The sequence below is a fragment of the Podarcis gaigeae genome (assembly GCF_964106915.1).
Source record: "Podarcis gaigeae genome assembly, chromosome: 9".
NCBI classification, from domain to species: domain Eukaryota; kingdom Metazoa; phylum Chordata; class Lepidosauria; order Squamata; family Lacertidae; genus Podarcis; species Podarcis gaigeae.
In genome coordinates this window covers 6,185,290-6,211,675 of record NC_139685.1, presented here as the reverse complement: position 1 = coordinate 6,211,675, position 26,386 = coordinate 6,185,290, and the positions used below count along the sequence as shown (strand labels likewise).

The following is a 26,386-nucleotide window of genomic DNA, read 5'->3' as shown; positions in this document are numbered from 1 at the left end:
TTACTGAACAGTAGGGGGCACAGTCCCCAAGATGTGCAGAGCATATCTACACAGTCTGCATACAATGCGGCAGTATGGCTGTGCCCTGCAGCCTTGCGCAGAGACCTCCTGCCACATCCTGAACATGCAGGCTGACCCGCATTGCCCTCTTCTGCTGAACATCAGCATGTGAATTCCCACCCACTGTCAATTTGCAGTTCTTTCCAAACTCTGTTGTGGCTCATCTTGTGTAAGACAGAGCAGCAGCTCCTTTCTTTTATGGAGCTGAAGGATGGCATCATTACTCGTCCAACCTTTTTCCGCTAATGGGCAGGAAGGGGGAGATTGCATAAGGAGGAATGTGCTACCATCTACTTTCACTGAGCTCAGCAGATATCCCAGTTGCAGTTTCTCCTGGTGGTTTTTTCCTTTGGTAGATTCCCTCAGCCCCCTTTTAAAGGGCAAACCACTGAAAGGTTTTCCTTGGCTGCTGAGCAGAAAAGCCCTACTTAGCAACTGAAGAACAAAATGGCGGCATTTGGGTACAGAGTAAACGGCAGTCTTCATTCTGTATTCTCCTTTGCAGAGCTGGGTTGGTCACAGCCGTGTGACGTCTGGAGCATCGGCTGCATCCTCTTTGAGTACTACCGTGGATTCACACTCTTTCAGGTACAGGAATTGCTGTACTCCTTTTTGGACCAATTCAGCATAGTGGTTGGCTTTCTGCTGAATAACCTGCTGTGTACTTCTCAGTACAATATTGTTTATTGGTTTTTGCTCAGTGGAAAGAGCTTTGCAGACAGCAGAATAAAATAATTGAATCTTCCCTAAAAGCTGGCCTGGCTACACCAAGGGATAGAGATGGCACCACAGTGTCCAGTATTTGCTGAAAGGGAGGACCCCACCAGGATGCAGGCCCTACGGTGTTTTTTATAACAGCCAAGAGGTTTTACTTGAATGGCCTGCCAGGTTTTCCTGCAGTTCGGCTCCTGCTTTGCAACCTAGAGATCTAGTTGTGCTCTTGAAGACATTAACCAGCATGTTTTCCCCTTCTGTTTAAGGGGTCTTTGTTTGTTCCTTTCCTTGTAAAGTGCTGGAGAAATCATTATCACAAATGGGCATTTTACGCATTAAAAAGGTAAAGGTACCCCTGCCCGTACGGGCCAGTCTTGACAGGCTCTAGGGTTGTGCGCTCATCTCACTCTAGAGGCCGGGAGCCAGCGCTATCCGCAGACACTTCCGGGTCACGTGGCCAGCGTGATGAAGCTGCTCCAGCGAACCGGCACCAGAGCAGCACACAGAAACGCCGTTTACCTTCCCGCTATAAAGCGGTACCTATTTATCTACTTGCACTTAAGAGTGCTTTCGAACTGCTTGGTGGGCAGGCGCTGGGACCGAACGACGGGAGCTCACCCCGCCGCGGGGATTCGAACCGCCGACCATACGATTGGCAAGTCCTAGGCGCTGAGGTTTTACCCACAGCGCCACCCGCGTCCCTGATTTTAGGCATTAGCATGCTACTTACTTCAAAACCCCAAGGCTGGGGTTGTTGGAGAGACCAGTGGGCCCGATCACCTCTCCCAGTTTCCTGGAAATGCTGTCATACATTTCACTCCTTATGGAGTGACCATTTCCCAAGAGGTATATAAGATGAGCCCTGCTGAACCAGACCGAAGGCATGCCTAGTCCAGTATCCTGCCTCCCACACCAGCCAGCCAGATGCCTGGAAGGGCTGTAGCTCATGATTTGCATGTGAAAAGTCCCAGGTTCCATCCCCAGCACCTCCAGGTAGGGATTGAAAAGATTCCTGCTTGAAGCCCCATACCTGCCCTGCTAAGTTCAGCATATATTTTTCTCTCTACAGACTCATGAGAATAGAGAGCATCTTGTGATGATGGAGAAGATCCTTGGCCCAATCCCACAGCATATGATCCGCAAAACACGGTAGGAATGCTTGGTTTTGACTGGTAAATAGGTGGTCCCCAAATTAGAGAGAGGCACTTTGGGCAAATAAACCAGGTCAGTGAGGTTTGTTGGCAATTTAATATGGACTCTCCTGTGTTTTATGCTCTCAAAAAAATTACACAAGGCAGCAAAGCCTGTAGATGGCATGTTTAGATGTGCAACTCAAGTGCTCTGTACATTTTTAGAGGCAGTGTATGGATTTATTCAACTGCTAGGGGGGAAGATGCCATTTGTTTTGCCTAACTCAGCCCAGTTCATGTGTTCAATTTGCGTTCTCTCTCCCCACCCAGGAAACAAAAGTATTTTCACAAGGGAAGTCTGGTATGGGATGAGAACACCTCTGATGGGAGGTACGTCCAGGAAAACTGCAAACCATTGCAGGTAAGAACCACTTGATCTGCTCTGGTCAGAATGCATTAAGCAGTTCTTTATGAAAATACTTGTTTGTAACTGAGCACCTGAAAGCTAAATTACTCTCATCTGTGTTCATCCGCATTGCTTGCTTCTCAGCAAAGCCTTTGAAACAGGAAGCCAAACCCATTAGAAACACCATCTTCTGAATATACTGGAGCTTTCTTTTATCTGCTTCCATCTTTTCTGCTCGTGGGGATGCAGAGTTGGAATAATTATGTTCCACTCTCCCCATCCCATTTTTTCTGCACCACACCTTTCCACATACCAGGTAGGAGCTTTTCATGGGGACGACAATTCACTTTTGTGGCTGCAAGGGGACTCTGTCAACTGAGCTCCTGGTCTCATATTTTGTGGAAAGAGCTTTGTTTACTTTCCTCCAAAACTCTTAAGCCTTACCACTTTTTGATGCAGTTATAACCTGTGTAATTCTGCTTGTATTGATAAGTGAAGCAAAAAAACATGCAGGCCAGCCCGTGCTGTCCGTAAGCAGTTGTCCCACGCTAAAGAAGAGTTTTGTCTTCTGGGGGGTTGCAGGATAGCTCTTCCCAAGTCTACCACAGCACCCTGTTGGCTTGATAATGCTGGGCAGATTTTGTGAATGTGTGCTTGCATGGAGAAATTAGTCAACCCATCCCTAAAAGGAGCTACTAGTGGTGACTGATGATACACTGTTTGTCCCTTTTTTGAGAAACCCCAAATGCTTTGACTTTCCTAAATTGTGTGTATTGATCGATTGGCAGGTGCTTCTTTGCACACCTGTTTCTCTTAGCCAAGATGGAGAGCCAAGGTATGTCGCCTTAGCCAGAAGCCCTTGGAACTGCATTAACAATGAAAGCTGAGCTCCTCTGGCATTGTGTGCTTCAGACAGCCACGATGCAGGTGCAGCCCTGCTGGTACAGGACTACACTGCGTAGTCTTAGGACTACTTGGGACACTTCTGTGTTGCCTGCTACTCTGCCACTACTAGTTTTACAGTAAAAGTCCTGGGAGAGCGACTTATTAAACTCCCTACTATTTAGACCTTACACCAAAATAATAGAGCTTGGCACTATTGTAATCACGTAACTTGATTTCCTTTAATACTCCAGGGCAATACTAAACCGGTTCTCTCCATTTGTTGTTGTTTAGTTGTGTCCGACTCTTCATGACCCCATGCTCTGGCTCTCTCCATATCAGGTCTAATTCCTCCCCTGCTTATTCCTTTTTCTAGACATACATGCTGCACGATTCTGCAGAGCACATGCAGCTGTTCAGTCTGATGAGGCAAATGTTAGCGTTTGATCCTGCCCAGCGGATCACGTTTGGCGAAGCTCTGCTCCACCCATTCTTTGCTGGCTTATCTGCAGAGGAAAGGCGGCTTAGTTGCCGAGATTCAAACCGGGACCTGAGCAGATGACAGATGGGGATCATGGAGATTCCTGCAGGATGTGTACATACTCCAAGACTGGCCTGACATTTATTGTGGAGACTCGAGACCCTTCTGTAGCAGTGTTGGTGCAATGTCAGGTGGACCCTGGGCCTGGGTGGGGGGGAGACAGCAACCCAAAAGCACAGATTTGTCTCATATATTTATATGTTGTAAAGTTCAAATAAAGTGTTTCATATTGTTTGATAATTTACTTGTATGACTGTGTCCAGCTATTTTTGCTCCCTGCCCTACTGAATTTTTCTGTTAACAATAAAATAGTGGTTTTATAGCTTGCCACCAATCTCTGCTGGGCGTTTCCAAAGTAGTTTCTTCCTTGCTGTGCTATCAGACATCTTTCCTTTACAAGAAACCTGCATGGAGGAGGGAAAGAGGATGGAGGTTTGTTCCCCCTGCTCCCAATTGCTTCCTTCATATTGTGTGGGTAATGCAATCTTAGCTATTGCCTGCATTTTGTCACAGGTATGTGCTTGTTCAGTTCACTTCTAAGTTTTGGAGGAGCTTAAATCGGGCAGTTGTTTGGAAGGCTTTATGGCCTGAATTATGCCTGCAAAAAAGCATCTCAGGCATCTAGCAGGCTGTCCTGCCATTTTGGTAAATCAGAGATGGATATAAGGCAGATAAGTGGCTTGATCAATTCTAATAGTAAAGCTTTGGTCAGTGTAGGTTCTCAGTGGTTGTAATAAACATCTGTTTTTCTCCTAGAGGTACAGAATTCTTTAAAATGTTTTAGCATGAATGGAAGGTTCTTGGAAGAGTGAATCTGCATTTTCCAGTATAACTGTAGTTGGGAGTTTTTAGGAAATAAAATTAGCGAAATCATTTAAATATTGAAGTGAATTCCATTTTTTTTCTCAAATACATTGAGATAATAATTATGCCTGTAAGTCAAAGTGATTAAGTCTTCTTGTGATTGTCTCTTTTCGACCCAAGATGGCTGCAGGAAAGAGTGAATGAACTATGGTCACTTGCAAACCAAGAAAACCAGTTTCTGCACTCTAGAAATGAAAACACAGAAGAACAACTGCTTTACTGCACATTTTAATCATTGTGATTTGTGAGAGAGTTCTGTATGGCACCTTTAGAGACAAGAAGGTCAAGCATGGCTGATTTCTCAGAGCTAACAGGTATTCAGCTACTTAACAGTGCGTTGCACCCCTGAACTCCAGAAAAAGCCTGGCTACAAACCAAAAGGTTCTGCTGGCAGCATTCGGAATAAGAACAAGCCAGTGACAGCAATGAGTTGGTCCCCAGAGAGCAACACAATGTTATGCCCTTCCCACTGAAGAACGGCACATCAGGAGAGGGAGGCAGTAGCTGAGATGCACAATTCACCAGTGGGTCATTATACAAGCTCATGCCTGAAGCACAAGAGGACCAGACATCGGTGCAAAAACAACATGCAGGAAGAGGCGGCTTTGCTTGGCCATTTGACTCACTCCACAGGCCTTTAAATCTTAAGCCGCTTCTGTTCCAAAGCCACTTTGCAACTGTTCTGCACCACTAGACAAAGCCCCATCACATTTCATTGCTTCACTTAAAAGTGTAGCCATGTGCTTGTTCTGGACATATTGAGAGGGAGCAGGACAGTGCCACCATCAAGAACATGAATTTTCCTATGGGTTTCAAATCCAGTGGCAGCTAGACAGTCTGTATTCTCATACACACACACACACACACACACACACACACGGGCCCTGGGAAGTAGGTATTTTTTTTAAAGAGGAGCAGACGCCGGCAATGTGAATTCTACAGTAAGATGGCAGGACACGACTTGTAGAGAAGCACAAGTAACAGCACCAATGAGTCTGCTTCCTCAGTCTTCTTTTAAGCCACAAGTATTGCAACCACATTATCATTCACTCAAATAAGCAAAAAGGAAACAAGTGTGTTCTGGCAGTGGCTCAGAGACACAACTGCTGCTCTACAAACTCTCAAGCTGCCAGCAGGAGAAGCAGGCGTCTCCCACCACCTGCCTGGGCTGAGCAAGCCAAGGTACCATATGATGGGGCTGTAGCTGCACAAGAGAGGGGTGCCCTGGTGGCAGCAGGACAGCCCTCATTCCCACATGATCAGCAAGGGGGACACATGTCCCCTGCCAGTCCTGGGGGGGAAAGGAAAAATGAAACCATACTGTCAGCTGCACATCTGAACGGGCAGGGGCACCTGCATGTGTAAGCAAGCACACCCCCTGCCCTCCCACCACCAACTTGCCGAGCTGGTTGAAGACACCAGCTGCCTCTGCGTTCCTTCATGGCATCAGGAGGGCATCAAAGGCTCAGAGGAGCACGATCCCTCTTGGTTCTCCTCAATACTGATATTTCTCTTGAAAGAAACACAGCTGAGAACTTCCAACATCCTTAAGGCTTCAAAGAGTTTTAATACGGTCAGGATCAGTTGTGCGGTTCGAGGCGGTTCTACCCCACTTTCCTCTTCGGGGCCAAAGCCCACCCCACCCACCCCCCACTTTAGGTAGAGTGCAAAGGGATGACAAACTTGCAGCCGAAAGGCGAGTGGTAGTTTATCCCCACCTCCTGGAAGACTTTCTGTGGAATGCCGATGTCACACAGGTACACGCGCCCAGCCCTCTCACCTAGGGGCAGTGGCAGCCCCAGGGACAGAGACCACTTGGCGTCGATCCCTTGCTCCATGTCATTCACCGGGGGGTCCAGGCTGAGGACGGGGGCTCTGTTTTGGTTGGCCCAGTCCACAGCAGCCTTGTACCAAGGCTGGTCCCTCAGGAAGGCATTTTCATGGCAATCCAAGCAGTTTATCACCAAGTCAACTGGTGAGTCTGGAAGATCTGGGGAGCGGGAGGAACAAGAGAGCACTTTACATGTTTGTCAAGTAGAAACCTTATAAGGGACTTTGGGAAAGCCTCCCCAAGACACTTCTAGCAGGCTGCCCAGCCGTCAGCAGAGTCCTGCAGGATGCTTCTAGGAGGCTCACAGAAGACGACGTGCAGGCAATGCTCCTCTCCTGCTTATAGCAACTGGGCCCCAAAGGCAGACAGCCTCTGAACAGGAATGTCCCTTACAGACAGCAGGACTAACACCCACCCATAGATCTGTCCTCTACAACTTTTTCAAAACTCCTTTTGAATAAAGTCTAAAATAGGCATGTATTTCAAAGCCCCAGGATTTGGTTAACAGCTTGTGCAACTGACCCAACTCGCCTCTTTCCAACTAAAGTGTTCCCTACAAGTCCAGTGGCTTAGCTCCTTGCCAGTAGATGGCGCTGCTGCACTAGAGGTTGCCTCCACAGCCCCACAAAGATCACATTAGCATCTACAACCTGTCCCACTCCATCACTCGACCCCCAGAACCTATACAAAGCCAGGATGCAGTGGCAAAAGTGCACCACTTCAGTCTGCGGGGAGGGGAGATGGCAGTAATAGATTCTTCTGCTACCAGAAAAGCAACTGCTATTTCCTTTCTTGGAAGCTGTGTGCTTGTGCTAAGCAGCCATGATTTAGTTTGGCAGGACACATGGACTGGGCCAGTGCACACTTTTCATAGAATCCTAGAGTTGGAAGAGACCACAAGGGCCATCGAGTCCAACCCCCTGCCAAGCAGGAAACACCATCAGAGCACTCCTGACATATGGTTGTCAAGCCTCTGCTTAAAGACCTCCAAAGAAGGAGACTCCACCACACTCCTTGGCAGCAAATTCCACTGTCGAACAGCTCTTACTGTCAGGAAGTTCTCCCTAATGTTTAGGTGGAATCTTCTCTCCTGCAGTCTGGATCCATTGCTCCGTGTCCGCTTCTCTGGAGCAGCAGAAAACAACCTTTCTCCCTCCTCTATGTGACATCCTTTTATATATTTGAACATGGCTATCATATCACCCCTTAACCTCCTCTTCTCCAGGCTAAACATGCCCAGCTCCCTTAGCCGTTCCTCATAAGGCATCGTTTCCAGGCCTCTGACCATTTTGGTTGCCCTCCTCTGGACACGTTCCAGTTTGTCAGTGTCCTTCTTGAACTGTGGTGCCCAGAACTGGACACAGTACTCCAGGTGAGGTCTGACCAGAGCAGAATACAGTGGCACTATTACCTCCTACACTATTACTTTTATCTTTCTTTATTCAGCTGACTTGAGGCTTTGGCAATATAGCAAATAATTGTTATTTCTATATATTTAGAAAAACTATCCATGGCTGTACCCGGCTCACCTTTGACACTGGACACCTGTTGGCCTTGGGTCTTGCTAAAAAGTGTCAGCTCGTTGGTGATCGATTCCAGCATCTTGACAAAGTTGGGAAGGAATAGAATGACATGCACATCATGATTGGAAAGATGCCGGCCACAACTGATTCCCTGGGCCCCCTTCACGTGAGGGCCACACAGCAAGGCAACCGTGGGTCGCTGGTGAATGTTTTTTGGGTTCAACCTGAAAGTTAGATGTACAAAGGGTCTTAAACATCACAAGCCGTTTCCTCAAACAAAAACTTGCCTTCTTAATGGGAGAGGAGATACTTTCAAAAAATTTAAGATGCATGCAACCAAGGCTCAGAAGTTAAGACATACAAGAGTCACAATAACTCTTCAATCACTCCTTAATTTCCCAAACAATTCTCTCTTTATTCAGAAAGAAACACCACTGAATTCAAATGCAGTTTTCTTCCAACTAAGCATGCAAAGGTTTGCAGTGTCACAAGGGCACGTGTTAGCAAAACGCAGCATTGCTGATTAGAAAGCTAGGTTTTAAAATAATGAAACTGCTTAGTGGTTTTTAAAATACTGGAATAACAATGTTTTCTTGATGATCAAGGGAGATAAAAATCTAATGTTTAAATCTCACAATCCCTGTGTAACTTCCAGTTTTCTCTTCTGCTTTGCAATCAGCCAGGCTGCATCACTGCCAAACAAGTTCCTGGGTCAGGTCGCTCTGAGGTAATCTTGCATGGAGGGACTGGAACAACTGCTCTCCAGACGAAGTAGACCAAGAGTCAGTTCTTAGGGACAAAGCCCTAACTTGGCTAGTTTCTTTCAGAGCCAAACGCCCAGCACAGAATGACAGAGGTGTAAGGACCCCAAGGACACTCTCTGTAAGTTCAAGCCCTTGTAGAAATTCATCCACAAAGCCTAGGCCTGCCATGAGCAGGAGCTAACAAGGCAGATGACACCGGAAGAGTTAACCAATCAGCTCCAGGTGCCTCACAAAGAAAGCCATCCCAGGCACTACAAGGAATTACACCCTGAACACAGTTCCTGTGTCTGACTGGCAGGGAACCAAGAACAGCTGAAAGCCAAGACCCAGGCTTCCAATCCACAATAATAGCCATATGGCTAGACTGGCTTGCAGCATGGCAGGTCATGTCATTTAGAATTCTGTGATTTTCACAGGAAGCCTGCAAAATCCACTGAGGCTTGCTACTTTCTAGGAAAGGTGTTTTACCTGTTGGGCCCTCCGAGCAGACTCAGAGCCATCTGGCTGGCACATACCCCCGTCATTTCCAGTCTCCGTTCAAGGGTGAGCCCATATTTCTCTGCCACCGAAAGAAGTTTTTTGTGAAGCTCATAGGAGATACTTGGAACGACCAGCCCAGAGTCTGAAATGCAGAGGGAGGGAGCCATTTGTTAGGAGATGCTTGGTAAAAACAGCATTGCTCTTCAGGTCCAGAGCCTGAGCCTGAGACAGGACTCACATGCTCAGTTTTTGCATTAAGAACTGGACCATTCTAAACATGGTCACCCAACTGCCCAGAGGCTTTGGGACAAATAGACACAACCAACAGCTGTATAACTCACATAAATTTCAGTTAACCTGTCAGCGATCCCATTTCTATACACCAGCATGGAAACAAGTCTACAGGAGAGAGGTTTGCATCGTAAGTGTGCATGTCACGTCTTGGGATTATAGGATACCAAAGGCTAGTGCAGCAAACTGAGGAAGACAGAAGGGTAACATCTAGTAACATTCAAAATGCAAACTTTCTGGTGAGATCACACACACACACACACCCCTTGAAGTGTGCCTAGAACTGTCTTTTAAAAAAATGCTGATGAAACCTTCAAGATCCAAAATTCTATAGAAATGAAATGAATCTGTGCTCATCAGTCCTTTGTAACTTCATGCGAATGTAAACGGAAGCTTCTGAAGTACGAAGAAGCTGCTTTATATAAAGCCCAGCTGTTGACCCACCTTGATCAGTACTGCCTGTTCAAGCTGGCAGGTCTCAGAAAGTGAACCATCCCCAGGCCAGGATGGATGAGCTGCAAGGAATAAACCTTTGCTGTGCCACTGAGTGGTGATCCTTCCCTGCCATATATCCAAACCTATCTAAGCCCACTATCTACTCTAGAAAGGCACTGGGCACTCCAATGTCTCAGGCAGCCTTTCCCAGCTTGGCTATCCGTGTTCCAAGGGCTCTGGGTCTGAAGGCACCAGAGGCCACCACCTCCATGGAAGAAAGCATGTCTAGGTCTGATCAAGTGCCTGAACGGGGGATCTGATCTGGCACTTGATCAGGCGCCACAGACACACTGCCTTGGGTTCAACGATGGAAAAAAGGCAGGATGTAATAGAGTGCAATACAAGAAAGCAAGTATAATTTATACATTTTACTTCACTGGACTGGGACTTAACCTGGGACCTTCAGCACATAAAGCAAGCCCTCTACCACTAACGCTAGAACTTGTGGGCATCCAATGAAGCTGAGTGTTGGAAGGTTCAGAAGGGATACAAGAAAGTCATCCTTCGTGCACTGCAGAGTTAAAGCGATGGAACTTGCTCCCACCCACAAGAGGCAGTGATGGCCACCGAACTCATATGGCTTAAAAAAATTAGACAAGCTCATGGGGGATAAGGCTATTGATGGCTACTAGCCATGATGTCTAGGCTCAGCCTCCGGTTTGTTGCAGCAATGCTTCTGAATACTAGCTGCTGGAAACCACGAGGGGAGGGGAGGGGAGCCCCTGCACTCAAATCCTGCTTGCAGGTTTCCCACAGGCAACTTTTCAGCCACTGCGAGAAGAGGGTGCTGGACTAGAAGGGCCATTGGCCTGATCCAGTAGACTCTTAAGTTCTTACCGCCGAGACATGGCTCTCCATAAGTATGTGTTTTGTTGTGCTTTCCTCTAGCTCTTCTCACCATAAAGATTCAGTATAGCTGTGTTTAGCGCAACAGATATTCAGCAATGACACACGCACGCACATGTTTTTTAGAAACACTCACCTGGAAGTACAATCAGGAGTCCCAAATCTAAGTAGACAGGAGTGTGTTTTCTCACAGCCATGTGGATGACCCCAGTGTATGCAGTTATTATAGGGAAAGAGTACTGCTGCATCTAGCTCAGAGCTGTCTGCTCTGAAAGGCAGTGGCCACACGGCACACATCCTCTTTATCTACCCTTCTTTGGCTATGCATTCTACTGAAATCAGTGGAACATTCTTCCAGTCAAGGATGGTTAGGTCATCATGGCAACACAGAATCCTTAAATGCGGCTGTATCAGTCCTGCGAGAAAAGCGGCTAGTCACTCAAAAACAGGGTTCCCTCCAGGTGTTCTTGGACTGCAAATCCCATCATCCTTTACCATTGTTCAAGTTGGCTGGGGCTGATGGGATTGGCAGTCCACCCATGGTGGCTGCACCTGCTCTACATAAACAAAGAGCTCTGTGGAGTCCCACTCCACAGAGGGCCAACTGAAGTTGAAATGTCAAGGTTTTGGTTTGTTTTTTTAACAGCCCCTGTGACCGACATGGGAGAGGCAAACTGATTTACACAACTTGACCTTGCATGTTAAGAACCAATTAAGATAATTGTGTTGCCTTAATCAGCTTTATTGCATGCAGCACCCATGTTAATGCTAGTGTGTTATTTTAACCAGCTTCAGGGTGGTCCATAGTCTGGAGAAAAAACCCAGAACATTCAAAGTCAATCTAGTCTCACTGCATTCACCAGCCTCCTTCCTTTTCAAACAAGGTTCAGCAGTAGTGTTTTGCTTGTAAGCAAGGACTCTCATAGCAATAGCTTAAGGGACAGCTATGTCTTGGGGGTGGGCAACATATTCCCAGGTTTGAACTCACACTACCTGATCTGTGATGCACAGAGGTGATTTTCAAGTTTTGCAACACAGTTTTCTAACCAGGCCTTGGCTAACTCCTGTCAGATCCTTTCAACTTATGTGTCTTGTACCATGTGGAATATTCCTTCCTTCCTAGTAATCAGCCCACCCCCCGGCTCAGTTACTTTGCAACAAAGCTGATGAAGAAGCTGCGTTCTGAACATTTCAGAAACGGTGATGGCATATAAGTATTTTTAGAAATAAAACAATGAGCAGCCCTGCCCTGTTTGATCTGAACAGCACATCTAGACCAGAGTGTTGTTTCCTCCAGTGATCAGCCAGATGTCTCCAGGAAGCCCCACAAGCAAGGCAAGAATGCAGCAGCCCTGCCCAGGAACTGGCATTCAGTGCTGCCTCCCAACATGGAAGTTTCATGGCCCCATCACAGCCAGTAGCTGCTCAGATCTATCCTAAATTTTGCCCAATTCCCTTTCAAAGCTTTCTGTAAGCTAGTAGCCATCACATATTGTAGTAGCAAGTTCCAGAAAGGCTGAATGAAGGCATGAAAACAGATAAGAGAGAAGGTTTTCAAGAGAGAGTTTCAAATAGTTCTAAGAAATCTACAGACCAGTTCTATGCACTATTGGATCAACTTATTTCAAGGAAACATCCGAACAGGGATGACAGAAGTGCCATCACATTGAGATGTTCTCCTGAGCAAGATCTGCTGAAATAAATAGGAGCTGCATAAGGGCACTCTTCTGTGTGTAGAGCTTCTTTGCAGGATTGCACACATTTAAAGGATGCATTTTGTTTTTGCTGGGTGGGCACCACAACCTGCAAGAAAAGAGGACCCGCACGGGTGTCACCACATGCCCACTCTGCTAGTGTCTGTTTGCCTTTGGGGACTCTCCATACTCAGCATTCCCCCATTCAAGGGGATGTTGTTTGAAGTGGAGGGAGAGATAAGGTGTGAGATTACACAGCATTGTTGCATGCAATCCCAGCAAAGCAAGAGCTCTCTATTACACTTTGCCCTAATTGATCTTTGGCAGGAGCGTGCAAGTACCAAGAGGACTTCCTTTCTCCTCACTCACGCAAAGGACAACTTGTCAGACCGGCTTATCAAAACCAGACCAGACCGTGCTAAATAAACTCAGGGTGGAAGGCAATCTAAGAGGTAGCGTGTAACTCTGGAAAACAACAATAGTGCCGCAAATGAGGGCTGGATCAAAGCCAGACTCAAATTACACTTGTGTTAGAAGTTGGATTGTATTATTCCATAATTAAGGTAATAAAAGCAGATCGAGCTCACATAGCCTGGTGTAGAACACTGGAAGGGACATTGCCCACTCCTTTCTTGTTCTGCTCCTTCCCTGCCTCCCACCCTCATGGCTGCTCATTTCCTTTTCCTCTTGTGAAGTGCTGTGCTGTTTGGGGTTTGCCTTGTCCCCATCAATGCCACCTAATAGTTACAAGCAACAGTAACAAAGCAGAAGCATCATTATTCCTTTATAAGAAACACTTTCTTGCACTGTTCAACCTGGACACTGAGGTTCAGCTCCAAGGGTCTTCTAGCAGTTCCCTCACTGCAAGAAGTGAGGTTAAAGGGAACCAAGCAGAGAGCCTTGTTGGTAGTGGCACCAGCCCTGTGGAACATCCTCCCATCAGATGTCAAGGAAATAAACAATTATCTGACTTTTAGAAGACATCTGAAGGCAACCATGTTCAGGGAAGTTTTAAATGTTTGGTGTTTTATTGTGCTTTTAATATTCTGTTGGGAGCTGCCCTGAGTGGCTGGGGTATAAATAAAATAATAATAATAATAATAATAATAATAATAATAATAATAATAATTGGCTGCAATAATCCTTCCATTAGCTTGGCTGCAATAATCCTTCCAGTAGCTTGCAAAGGAGGTCAGTGTCACCATTGTCTAACTGTTTGGGGGGTCATCAAGGTTCAGGGTTTGGGGATGACAGCCAGCATGGTGTAGCAATTGCACCCTGCCCTCACACTGCATACCTGGTGCCCTCCAGAAGTTGCTGGAGTACATTTTCCATCCCTTCTGACCACTGGCCATGCTGGCTGGGGATGATAGGAGTTGGAGTCCAACAACATATGGAAAGTGTGAGCTAAAGTTGTCAGGCTAGAACCAGGGAGACCTGGATTCAAACCTCGGTCAGAGAAGGTGGCAAAAACAGCTGAATCCAATCCAAATATCAGCAGCCACTATGGCAGTAAAGTTGCAATGAATGCAAGTATTTTAAGGACGGACGCCCAGAAAAGGAAAAGCTAGGGCAGCACAGTGGCTAAAGGCATGACCTGTGAACCAAGAGGCCAGTCCTTCAAGTCTCACCTCAGCCATGAAAGTCACGGCATGGCCTGTTCCAAACCCACTATCCCTCTTCATCAGTCAACGCCCCTTCAGCCCCTGCAATGTGTGGTGCTACTGGCCTGCTCTGAAGAGCTGCTGTAAAGATTACGTGAATATATGTGAAGCCCTGAAAGTTCTATATTAAAACCAAACACTCATAAACAGTCACATCTTTGCATGCTTACCTACCTATGTGGGAGACGGAGTGTTTTTGATCCAATCCATGAAAGAAAAAGGGCCGTGCAGCACAGAGCAAGTGGCCCAGCACAGATAAAAACCAGAACAGCCACATTTGTATTAAACAGACATTCCCTTTCAAATCATCCCTCAAAGAAGCCGCTGTGTTCAATTTTAAAAAGCCAGCATACCAGTGCAGAATTCTTTGCTTGCCTGGGGCACAGTGATTCTGCGATACACGATAGGCTCAGATTCCAAGATATTCTCATCATGGCGATAGCGTGCAGATCTCTCGTTTGGAGTGCCTCTTGAGCGAGTCCCACTCTTCCTCTCGTAAGTGTCAATCTCCTCAAACACAGCTGCCTTGTCAAAGAGGGCCAGGTTCCCTTCAAAATCAAAATCTGTATCTGGGATTTCTTCAATGTCGTCCCCAAAACACTCATCGTCTTTGTTCTTCATCTGCCCATTCTTCACACCACTCTTCTTTGGAGTCACCTGGTTTGGATGGCGGCTACTGGAGGACCCTGAAGTAAAGGACACGGCAATTCAAGGATTAGTCAACAAGGAAAGCAGATGTTTATGAAAACCAAGTACACAAACTGTTGACTGCACAAGATGGATTCTAGACTATTTTGCCAAGTGATGCAAAGCCACCCACCACATTGTGTTTCAAACTGCCCATAAGGCCAGTGTTTGAAATTTCCCAAGGGTCAGGTGCATTTTTCTACTGGTGTGGGTCCAACTGTAACCAGGTGTAGATTTCTGAGCACCAGGTTGGCAACTGACATCTTCAACAAGCCAGTTGATTCATGTGCAGCAAAAGATGCGCATATTGTTCTTCTGTACTCCCACAAGAATTAACTGGCTCGCACGGTAGCAAACCTTGCTTCTGTGCTACTGCACAAGCTGCAATCCTAGGCACACTTTCTTGAGGGTAAGAAAGCTCTTCTGGACATGGAGGGGATTACTTCCAAGCAAACATGCCTAGGAGGAAAGAGGGCAAAGCGTGTTTGTCCTTGGGCCTACATTGCCGAGCTTGCTCAGCCCTGCGCACCCATCTCTCATGAGGCAGTTGGTGCCTCAAAACAGCCACGCTGGGCCACCCAGGCTGCCCTGAGAAGCGCGTCTCCATTGCAGGGCCAGGCTGTGCTCTGGCAGTAGACCAGGGCAGTGGTGGCACATTCTTTTGAGGTGCACTGGAGGACAGACACCTCTGCCACGGGCTTGGCTTGGCTTCCCCAGGTCCACTTAACTGTAGTGTGAGGGTGGCCCCACCCACTTTTCATGTGGGTGCCACCCTGCATCCCCCTACCCTTCTTCCTTGAAGAAGAGCTGCCCCTTCCCAATTTTTCCTATCCTGATCAAAACCAGCACTGAATTCCGGCGGTGCGCGTTTCCGGTGTGGAAGGGTTTCGGCTGTGAGCGCGAACCCAGTCCGGTAAGGAGGGGGAAAAGGGGGTGCCGAAGGGCGAGAGCACCCCAGACACACGTCCGGAGGGTGTCCGGAGATACAGGGAGCCAGCGGAGACCAGACGCGGCTTGCTCCGCTGTCAGGTAGCCTTGTAAAAGGTGAAGAGAACAGCGGCGCTAGGCAGCAGGTCCGAGGCAGCCATTTCCTCCCCCCCCTCCAACAAAGGACAGCCCAGCCCTCGCCGGGGATTAGCGCCCCGTTTCCAAACACAAGAAACCCGGAGAAAGAACTAAGCTTAAAGGTTTAACAATTGTGGAATTAAAGCGTCACGGGTAAAAAACGAAGTCACAGGGGTTCAGCCCTTATCAGGAATTGATAAACACGCAGAGAAACAGCAGAGCAAGGGTAAACATATTGAACCACCACTAGAGACTATTTTGTTTCCCTAAAAAGACTCTTACACTAAATATCGGACCCCCTCTGAAAAAGAGGTGTCTAAACAGGGAACAGAAGAAGAAGTTACTGAAATTGAACAGTCTAAACAACTTAAAAGGAGCGCTGGGAAACACCAATTTTTTAGCGCTATGCCCAGTGGAAAGCGGAAGAGGAGAGACGCCATTAACGGAAACAGAAGGGGCTAGCGATCAGTTTAAAAAGAACAACAAAGAACAACAAAGAACAAAAAGAATAATAAAAATTTACCTCTCCAGCAGCTCAGGCGAATTTGATTGGAAACTTGGTGACTGTGCCTCTGTTTACCTGTCGATATCCCAGCGCTAGATTGGGCTTATCAGCACTCTCCTTGATCTCAGCGGATTGCTTAAGGATTGGGATACAGCCTCCATTTACGCAGCTGGACCTTTGGCTTGCACGTGCAAAGAGTTTGTTTCCTTGAACTAAACAGCGACAGCCAGCGCTACTCAGATACTCCACCGCTATTTTGTGTTGTCGAATCCTTTAGGTGTTTGGGGTTTGTGCTGTAAGACTTTCTACGCAGTGAGCTTCCCCCTCAGAACTAAGCTATACAACGACAGAGAGTGCCATCTAGTGGACGGAGTGACTATTACATGAAGAACTTTACAATTTGATTTAGCCCTCTCTTCTTCTCTCTCCCCCATTCTTAATCCAACACCTTTACCCCCTGATTTCTCCATCTCCTCCCTTCCTCCCCCCCTCTTCTTCCCTCTCTCTTCTTCTCTCTCCTTTTTTCTTCCCTTTTCTCCCCTTCCTCACCCTTGGTCTCTCACAGGTAGAAGGGGTGTGGATTCTTGACGGGGAAACTTTTGATCCCCCTACCCAAACAATACTCAATAACTCTTTAATTTTTCAGTGCTAATCTAAGGTATATCTAAGGTACATCTCCACTGCCGACGTATGAACTTTCAGATATATGAACCTCAAACCCGTGGGTTTATCTGAATATCCCTAAGGGTGTAACACAGTGAAAAAGAATAAGTGGTTTTACGTGAATAATTTAAGGACGGATAAAAAACTGTGGGGTAGAACTAATCAGGGCAAACTAATCTCAGTTTAAAAGTGTTGTAATCATATTATCTGCTGTACTAAGTATTAAGTATCAGATCTCCTCTAGCATTAAGAATGTCAAACACTGGGAAAAGACCTGAAGGAGGAACACCAGTGGAAAGGAAAGGATCAAAGCAAGAGGGGGATTTCAGAGCAGAGATTTTGAGAATGTTTGCGGAGATAAAACAGAGTGAGACAAATGTAGAGCGTAAACTAGAGCAAGTGGAACACAGAATAGGGGAAGTAGATAAGAAGCTAGACGAAACAGTTAGTGAATTGAAGAGTCAACTGAAAGAGGTATTCAGGAGGACACAGACAGTGGAGGAAGGTTTGAAAAAGACAAAAGCAGAAGTGAGAGATGTAAGGCGCGAGGAGGAAAAGATCAGAGCTGAGATTCTGGATTTGAACAAAAGCCAAGAGGATATGAAAGACTGGATTGCCATGAATGAACTAAGACAGAGGGAGTCTAATCTTAGGATGAGAGGGATACCCGAAGCCCCGGGAGAAAATATAAAAGAGAAACTAATAATAGAATTAGCTCCCTGGCTGGAAGCACCAACAGAAGAGGTTGAAAAGGCAGTGCAATCGGCTTTCAGATTAAAAACTAAGACACCAAAGAATAAAAGAATCGTAGGAGACTGCCTAGTTGTGTTTAAGGATAGAGAAATAAGAAATAGGGTTCTCCAAAAAAACAGAGAGAAAAGGTTAAACATTGAAGGGAATACCATTGTGATTTTTAAAGACATCCCAGTTAGGCTCCTAAAACGTAGGGATACCTATAGAGAATTGGTACAGATACTCAAAAGGAATAACATTGAGTTTAAGTGGGAGTTTCCCGAAGGCATCTCCTTTACATATAGAAGCAAGAGACAAAAATTGTCAAATCCAGAAGAAACAGACAAGTTTTTGAGGAAATATAAAGAACTGAAACCGCAAAGGAGAGGGGGTGGGGGAGGGGAGGGGGGAACCGGGGGGGACCTGGAGGGAGGAGGGAGGAATTCGGGAGGGGAGGAGGGAGAGGAGGGAGTGACGGAAGAAGAAATCTAAAAAAGAAACAACAGCCACTCCTCTTCCTCTCTCTCAATTAAATCAAAATGGTGTTAAAGGTTTACAGTTGGAATGTTAATGGGATGAACGATAAGGGAAAGAGGAATAAAATTGAGTATATTCTGAAGAAGGAAGGCCTAGATGTTATTTGTCTCCAAGAGACGCATATAGCGAGGAAGCACAAAAGAATTTTGATCAATCATAGATTAGGAAATGAATTTATATCCTCAGATCAGAGTAAAAAGAGGGGGGTAGTTATTTACATTAATAAACAAATTGAAGCGAAACAATTATTCAAAGACGAAGAAGGAAGGATATCAGCAGTCCAAATTAACTGGCAGGGAGAAAAGATAATAATAGTGGGAATATATGCCCCCAATGACAATAAATCAGAGTTTTACGGGAGACTTGAAGAAAAGTTATCTGACTACGCAGACCAGAAAATTATATTGTTGGGAGACATGAACGGTGTGGTGTCGTTAGAGTCAGACAGACAAAGGAATACCAAAGGTAAAGAAGGGAAGTTACCCAGAACTTTCTTTTCCCTGGTCCAAAACTGTAACTTAGTGGATATTTGGAGATATAAATACCCCCTGGAAAAACAATACACCTTCCATTCAGAACCCAACGAGTCACTATCAAGACTGGATCAGATTTGGATTTCGAAAGAATTAGTTTTAAGATCGAAAAAGGTAGAGATCAAGGCCAGAACAATCTCAGACCACAACCCAGTAAAAATGGAATTGAAAGGGCAAGAAAGTAGATTAAATAGATGGAAGTTAAAGGACTATCTGTTGGATGACCAAGAGATAGTAGAAAAGGCCCAAAATAGACTAAAAGAATATTTTGAGGACAATTTAGGCAAAGGTACAAAGCCAAGGGTGGTCTGGGATGCAGGCAAGGCGGTGATGCGGGGTTTCTTTATCCAACAGAGCGTAATTAAAAATAAAAAGAGGGGAAAAGGAAAAAAAGAAATCGCACAACAAATAATGGAGAATGAACAGAAATTAAGTCAAAACCCAAAAAATAAGAAAATAAAAGAAAATATCAAGGTACTACAAGCCCAATACGCAATGCTGATAAATAGAGAGATAGAATGGAAGGTTAAAAGATTGAGACAGAGGAATTTTGAATATGCCAACAAACCAGGGAAGCTTTTAGCGTGGCAACTGAAAAAAAGGAAAGAACAGAGTATAATAAATAAGATAGTGGTGGAAGGAGTAGAGATAAACAAGCCAAAAGAAATAAGGAGAGCCTTTACGGACTTCTATGGAGGACTCTTTAAAAATACAGGAAAAAATATGACGAGAAAAATAGAGAGATATCTAAAATCCAAAAATATTAACAAAATTACTACAGCTGCAAAAGAAGAGTTAAACGCCCCAATCGAGACAGAAGAAATTAAAGCAATAATAACAGACCTAAAAAATGGGAAAGCCCCAGGCCCAGATGGGTTAACCAGTAGATACTATAAAGAGTTGGAATCGGTATTGGTGAATCCACTACAAGAAGTGATGAACAACATTCTTAAGGAAAGAGAAATACCAGAGACGTGGAAGGAGGCATTGATTACACTAATCCCCAAACAAGATTCAGACCTAGAACAAATTAAAAATTATAGACCGATCTCCCTGTTAAACATAGATTATAAGATTTTTACAGGAGTCCTGGCAAGGAGACTAAAAACTGTATTGGTAGAAAGTATTCATAAAGACCAAGCCGGCTTTCTGCCAAGAAGGCAAATGAAAGATAACATAAGGAATGTTATCAATATTATAGAATACTTAACAGAAAGATGCGACAAAGAAGGTTTATTGTTATTTGTGGACGCTGAAAAAGCGTTCGACAATGTAAACTGGGAATTCCTGCTGAAACAACTGGAATATATGGAAGTAGGTACTGAATTTTACAATGGGATAAAAGCAATTTATACCGAACAAAGAGCAAGATTAATAATAAATAATGTGGAGTCGACCGAAATAATAGTAACCAAAGGAACAAGACAAGGATGCCCGTTGTCCCCATTATTATTTATAATGATACTAGAGGTTCTACTTAATTCCATTAGAGATAATAAAGAAATCAAAGGAATCAGGGTCGGTCAACACGAATATAAGACCAAGGCTTTCGCAGACGACCTGGTTGTAACAATGGAAGATCCACTCGACTCAATAAAAGAGGTATTGGCAGAATTTGATCAATATGGGGAAGTAACGGGCTTTAAATTAAATAAAAGGAAAACAAAAATAATAACTAAAAATATGTCGGCAGATAAAATCGAGGAACTACAAAGAGAAACAGAAATAGAAGTAACCAAAAAAGTGAAATATCTGGGCATATGGGTAACGTCTAAGAACATAGATTTATTTAAAAACAACTATGAAACAACGTGGAAAAGAGTCAAAAAAGATATAGAAACGTGGGGCAGACTTAAACTGTCATTCTGGGGTAGAATAGCCACAATTAAAATGTCGGTACTTCCAACAATACTATTTTATTTTCAAAACATCCCGGTGATCAAAGGCACAAAAATATTCAAAACCTGGCACAGGGAGATTTCCAAATTTATCTGGCAGGGAAGGAAGCCGAGAATAAAATTTAAACTATTAACGGATATTAAAGAAAGAGGAGGCTTCGCCCTGCCAGACCTGAAATTATATTTTGAGGCATCATGCCTGTGCTGGGTCAAAACATGGATAAAACTAGAAGAGGCGGAAGTGCTAGACTTAGAAGGCCACGATAATCGATTCGGGTGGCACGCATACTTGTGGCATGAGAGGAAGAAAGTGCACAAAGAATTTGGAAATCACATCTTCAGGGGCCCTCTAATGGAAGTGTGGGAAAGGTACAGAGATGTTTTGGAACCTAAAACGCCACAATGGCTGTCACCACTAGAAGCTATGGCGGTTAAAAAGAGCGATAGGAGAGCCAAATGGGTAACTTACGAACAACTATTAATGAAGGAGGAAGGAAAGTGGAAAATGAGGCCGTACGACCAGGTTAAGTCCCAAGTGTATGACTGGCTGCATTACCATCAGATAAACGGAATGTTTAGGAAAGATGTTAAAGATAAAGGTTATGCTGACAAGAGTTCTAGATTTCAAAACGAGATTTTGGAAAATAATACAAAAACTCTGTCCAAAATGTATAAACAATTATTGGATTGGAACCTAGTTGACGAGGAAGTTAAGGCAGTAATGATACATTGGGCTAGAGATCTGGGTCGCAATATCTATTTCGAAGAGTGGGAAAAACTCTGGAACCAACACCTTAAATTCACGGCCTGTGTGTTATTAAAAGAGAACCTAATGAAAATGTTCTATCGCTGGTATCTGACCCCTGCAAAACTAGCAAGAATGTACGGATCTAGTAATAAATGTTGGAAGTGCAGGGAAAAGGAGGGAACTTTCTACCATATGTGGTGGGAATGCCAAAAGGTTAAAGGGTTTTGGGAGAGTATATACAATGAAATGAAGAAAATGTTAAAATATACCTTTGTTAAAAGACCGGAGGCGTTCCTGCTGGGTCTGGTGGGAAGGGAGATCAAGAAGAAAGATCATAAGCTATTCCAATATGCAACAACAGCAGCAAGGGTCTTAATAGCCAAAAATTGGAAATTAGAGGGTATACCGTCATTGGAGGATTGGCGATCGAAATTATTAGAATATGCGGAGATGGACAGGTTGACAGGAAAAATCAGATACATAAAGGATCAGAGGTTTGTCAAAGACTGGGAAAGTTTCACAAAATATCTGGAAAATCTAATTGATGATCAGATAACTCTGGTGGGTTTCAAAGATGCTCTGTAAGAGGTAAAGGGTAATGTCCAAAAGGAAATGTACAAATGGAAATGACTTATGGCATTACAAACAAAGAAACGCAGAAATAATGTTTATTAGTAGTATGGACAATTCGTGGTAAGACTGAAGGAAGTCATCTTCTTATAGAATATGTAGAGAATCGTTATGTTTGTTTGTATTTTGATTTTGTAAACCAATAAAAATTATGTACAAAAAAAAAAAAACCAGCACTGAATTATGAGGCCTGGGCTAGAGCCTTGTTAAGCTTTTGACAATTCAGTCCTCTATCATCACATCAAGGAAAGTAAGTGCAGGGCTGAGTGCAGAGATATTTGACTGTTCTGCAACCTTTCCAAAGGACACCCTAATGGAACTCAGACAACATTTTAAAAACCTCTGCCTTAGTCTATAGCTTACACCATTTCCATTTCCACTGTGTGTGTTTCTCCTTGCATACAATGGACATGTGAATTGTTGTAAGAGCAAACTACAGTCGGGCAATGTAGTTGGCATCACAAAATCATAGAATTGTAGCACTGGAAGGGTCCCGAGGATCATCTAGTCCAGTGTTTCCCAACCGGTGTTCCGCGGCACACTAGTGTGCCGCGAGACCTTGCCTGGTGTGCCGCGAGTCGGGCGGTGAGAGGCGGGGCGGCGGCGGCGAGGATCCGCGTCGAGCCGGGGGCGGCTCCGCGGTGGTGGTGCCGAGGTTTCTCTCTCCATTCTCCCTTCACACACACACACAGGAAATAACACAGGATCAGCTGACAGGACCCGGCCAATGGGGCGGCGGCGGGGCAGCGCGCGCAAAAGGGAGGAGCGCGAGACAGCGGACGAGGAGGAGGCCGGCATGTCCGGGCAGCAGCAGCAACAACAGCAGCAGCAACTCCCGGCGACGGCTCCTCAAGCCCCGGGCAACCCTACTCCCTCACCGGCCTCGGCCGCCCTCCTGCTCCACCCGCCGCCGCCTCCCCCCCGCCGCCGGCCACCTTGGCCCCACCGCCGCCCCCTCCTCCGCCCGCTATCGCTGCCACCACCACAACAGCCGCCGCCGCCTCAGCTGGGCCCATGCCTGCTGGGAGCGGCGGCGGCAGCAGCAGCGCCCCGGCGCCCTTCCTTCACGGCGGCGACCCGGCCCTCCTGGTTCGGGAGGCGGGCGCGAGAGCCCCACCCCTCGGCGCTCGCCAGCTCCGCGCGCGTCCTTGCCTGGGCGAAGGTGCTTCTTGGACGGGAGGCTGCGGCGACCAAAGACCCCGGCGGCTGTCAGGAGGAAGCGGAGGAGGAGCGGGAGGCTGACCCCGAACTTGTGGAAGGAGGCGAGAGAGAGAAGGCGCTTGGGCAGCCACCCCAAGCCGGCGCACGGGGGCGCCCCTTTGGAGCTGCCCACCTGAGCGCACGGGACAGGAGCGGCGATTTGATTCGCGCCAGGCCACGCTTGCTGCGGAGGGAGGAGGAGAGCGGCGCCTTCCAGCCTCGTCTAGCTTCGTGACAGCGCCGACCGAGCCTGAGAGGGAGCAGATCCGAGGGGGATCTTCCCCACCCAGCCACCCCCTCGCCGCCCGCCCTGCTCCTGTCGTGGCAGCAGACGAGCCGACTCGCCCTGACCTGCGGGGTCCCCCACGCCGCCTCCGCTCACGGCGGCGACCCGGCCCTGAACGAGCAGGAGAAGGAGCTCAAGCGGCGCCTCAAGCGGCTCTACCCAGCCGTGGACGAGCAGGAGGAGGAGTTGGAGGAGTCCCTCAGTCCCTCGCTTTGCTGCCTCCTCCCCCCCCACCCCCAAAGCTTGGAGGTTCCCCGGCAAGGGGGAGGGGAAAAAATTGAAACTTACACTTTCGTGCGTCCCTCCCGGCGTGACGCTGCGCGCTGACGTCACGGGGCTGTAATGGTGGTGTGCCTCGAGATTTTTTTCATCAATCAAGTGTGCCTTTGCCCAAAAAAGGTTGGGAAACACTGATCTAGTCTAACCTCCTGGGGACCGTAACCTAGGTTTAGGATGCTATTTGACGCCTAGCTTTTATATCAGAGTTTCTAACACTGCATGAGACTTGTCTGTCTGACCAGCCTATTCTTGTTTCTTTCAGAACATAGTTCACTCTGCCTCAATGACTCAAACATTATCAATGAAAAACTGTTGATCTTGCCCAGTTGCTCTGTATTGTCTCGCTCTCCCAGTGGCTCTCTGGGAGTCACTGCCAGAGACATTTAGAGCACATGGATGGCACACAGCTAAACCAAGAAGCCCACTGCCACTCTTTCTAGCACCAACTTTCAAATGGGAAAAGAGCGGGGGGTTATCCCTAACTTCACATGGGGGAATGGGACAGGGAAAGCTCTTAGCAAACTCAAGTTTTGGCTTGGCTACCAAGGCCAACCAAAAGTTATGGACATCTAGGAAACGGTCTGACACTTGTTTTCCAGGAAGATCTTGCCTGGTCTCTCCAACCCCTAAATTTCCACCCTTACCTCATCCAACAGCATGAGTTCAGAAAAGCAAAGCACAGTCACCCATGGAGGCACCTGATAGAAAGAGGTCAGCTCAATCATGCAGCCCCCCTGTTTACGTGCATTCAAAATGTGTGCAACTATGTATACGTGCAGGCATAGGCAAACTCGGCCCTCCAGATGTTTTGGGACTACAACTCCCATCATCTCTGACCACTGGTCCTGTTAGCTAGGGATGATGGGAGTTGTAGTCCCAAAACATCTAGAGGGCTGAGTTTGCCTAGGCCTGTATACATGCATCACACTGAACCCAGAGGTGACCCAGAAACATCATAAAGACGACACTGAAACATCACTAAAAGAGCAGGGTGGGACGTTTGCAGGCGTTTTCAATGGGTTTCAATACATTATTTCAGACGCATGCGGTGCCTCGGAACTTAACACCTCTGTAAATGGGGAGCTGCCTGTATACTCTGCTGCTGCCACCTCCAAACTGAGTGTTTAGATATTTCCAGACTCATCTGCAAATAAACTGTGTTCTACTTCACAGCTCCGTCACCCCCTCAAAAAACAAGGACATAAAAACACCCACTGTGGCTAATTCCAAAGGGGATGGGTGGACAGCCTGCCAGGAGTCGAATTGCTGACAGAACAAAACAAGCCACAAAAGGAGGAAAAACAATAGTCAGAACACTCTCTATGGGCTCCCATGAGACATCCTGAATGAAGGCCAAGCTCCAGCTCCACCAGAGTTAAATACACAGTGATTGTGGAGGTCAGCCATGTCACCTACCCTCCTGACAACAAGTTCTGAAAACTTGCTGACAGCTGCAACCAAAAGTGACATCACTTGCATAACTTGGCCACCATAAATATGTTGTTATGTCCCTGAAGGACCAGTCAAGCTCTGAAAGGGCTTATATTTTTGACACAGGTAGACAGGGATGGTGGTTGCATGAAGCTTTTGGGTCTACATGAGGAAAAGCAATTGGAGTGAGTAACCTAACAAACAGGATGCATGCTCTTTTCACAACTGGAAGCTATGCCACAAAACCAAGGGATCCACTGTGAGTAGCTACCAATTAACTGCCCTACCAATACTATTATATCCAGTGGGCAGAAAAAGGAACGGCTGCTCTTACAACCTTCCTACACCACTCAGGACTATGTTACACTACTCCAAGTGCACATGCTCAGCAGGCCTACCACTAAGAGTGGGTAAAGCTGTGCCTCTTCCACACAGCACAATGCAGTCAGCCAAAATGCTGGGACAACAGAAAACCTCTAAGCCAAGCTAAACACAGTCAAAACAGTAGATGGGCTGATAAGCAGACTTTACAGGGGCTTGCCTTCAGTGGGCCATTTGCATTTCCTCTATGGACTAGCTTACCTCTAAAACAGTTGGTTGTAATGTCAGATGTTGCACAGCTGAGAATTCAGCTTGGCCACCTGCCAGCAGCCAAGGAGTCCCTCCCTTGGAAAAGGTAAACAAGGGCTCCCAGACAGATTCAGTCATTACAGCCAACAAACCGAGCACATGAAGCCTCTGGCAAGCCGTCTGCCTTCCTGCAAAACCCTTTCCAAGGCTGCCCTGCCAACCCCAGTCTGAAGCAGGCAGTACCAGCCCTGCACGCAACTCATTGTTGTGTAACCCCGATGCTATTATTTATTGATTCCTTTTGCACAAGCATTATAAAGAGGTAACTTTGCCCCTGCCTTCAGCATGCACGCTACAGGGCATCTAAAGGTCAACAGCTGCTCACTCAGTGCAGGGCACCACCTCCAACAATAATAACACTCAGCCACACTGCACCA

The 26,386-nt window shown here is 46.3% G+C and overlaps 2 protein-coding genes and 1 long non-coding RNA gene across 11 annotated transcripts in view; 2 read left to right on the top strand and 1 right to left on the bottom strand.

Moving 5' to 3' along the window:
• Positions 1-26,386, top strand: part of CLK3 (CDC like kinase 3) — a 200,346-nt gene that overhangs the window by 16,378 nt on the left and 157,582 nt on the right. For 5 of the 6 annotated variants that reach the window (XM_083698331.1, XM_083698332.1, XM_083698328.1 and 2 more), the window contains 4 exons: positions 566-648; positions 1,844-1,923; positions 2,235-2,325; positions 3,569-4,071. In XM_083698331.1, the coding sequence (XP_083554457.1) occupies positions 566-648; positions 1,844-1,923; positions 2,235-2,325; positions 3,569-3,754 (440 nt within the window). In that variant the 3' untranslated portion in view covers positions 3,755-4,071. Of the gene's footprint in view, positions 1-565; positions 649-1,843; positions 1,924-2,234; positions 2,326-3,568; positions 4,072-26,386 lie in introns of those variants that run through there. The other variant, XR_014555145.1, reaches the window with a different exon arrangement.
• Positions 1-26,386, top strand: part of LOC310825216 — a 114,957-nt gene that overhangs the window by 28,545 nt on the left and 60,026 nt on the right. The gene's annotated exons all lie outside the window — the stretch shown is intronic.
• EDC3 (enhancer of mRNA decapping 3) overlaps positions 4,810-26,386 on the bottom strand; it is a 30,722-nt gene continuing 9,145 nt past the window's right edge. For all 4 annotated transcript variants that reach the window (XM_083698351.1, XM_083698352.1, XM_083698353.1 and 1 more), the window contains exons 4-7: positions 14,539-14,871; positions 9,184-9,337; positions 7,958-8,175; positions 4,810-6,587 (exon numbers count right to left, since the gene is read on the bottom strand). In XM_083698351.1, coding sequence (XP_083554477.1) covers positions 6,253-6,587; positions 7,958-8,175; positions 9,184-9,337; positions 14,539-14,871 — 1,040 coding nt within the window. In that variant the 3' untranslated portion in view covers positions 4,810-6,252. The remainder of the gene's footprint in view (positions 6,588-7,957; positions 8,176-9,183; positions 9,338-14,538; positions 14,872-26,386) is intronic.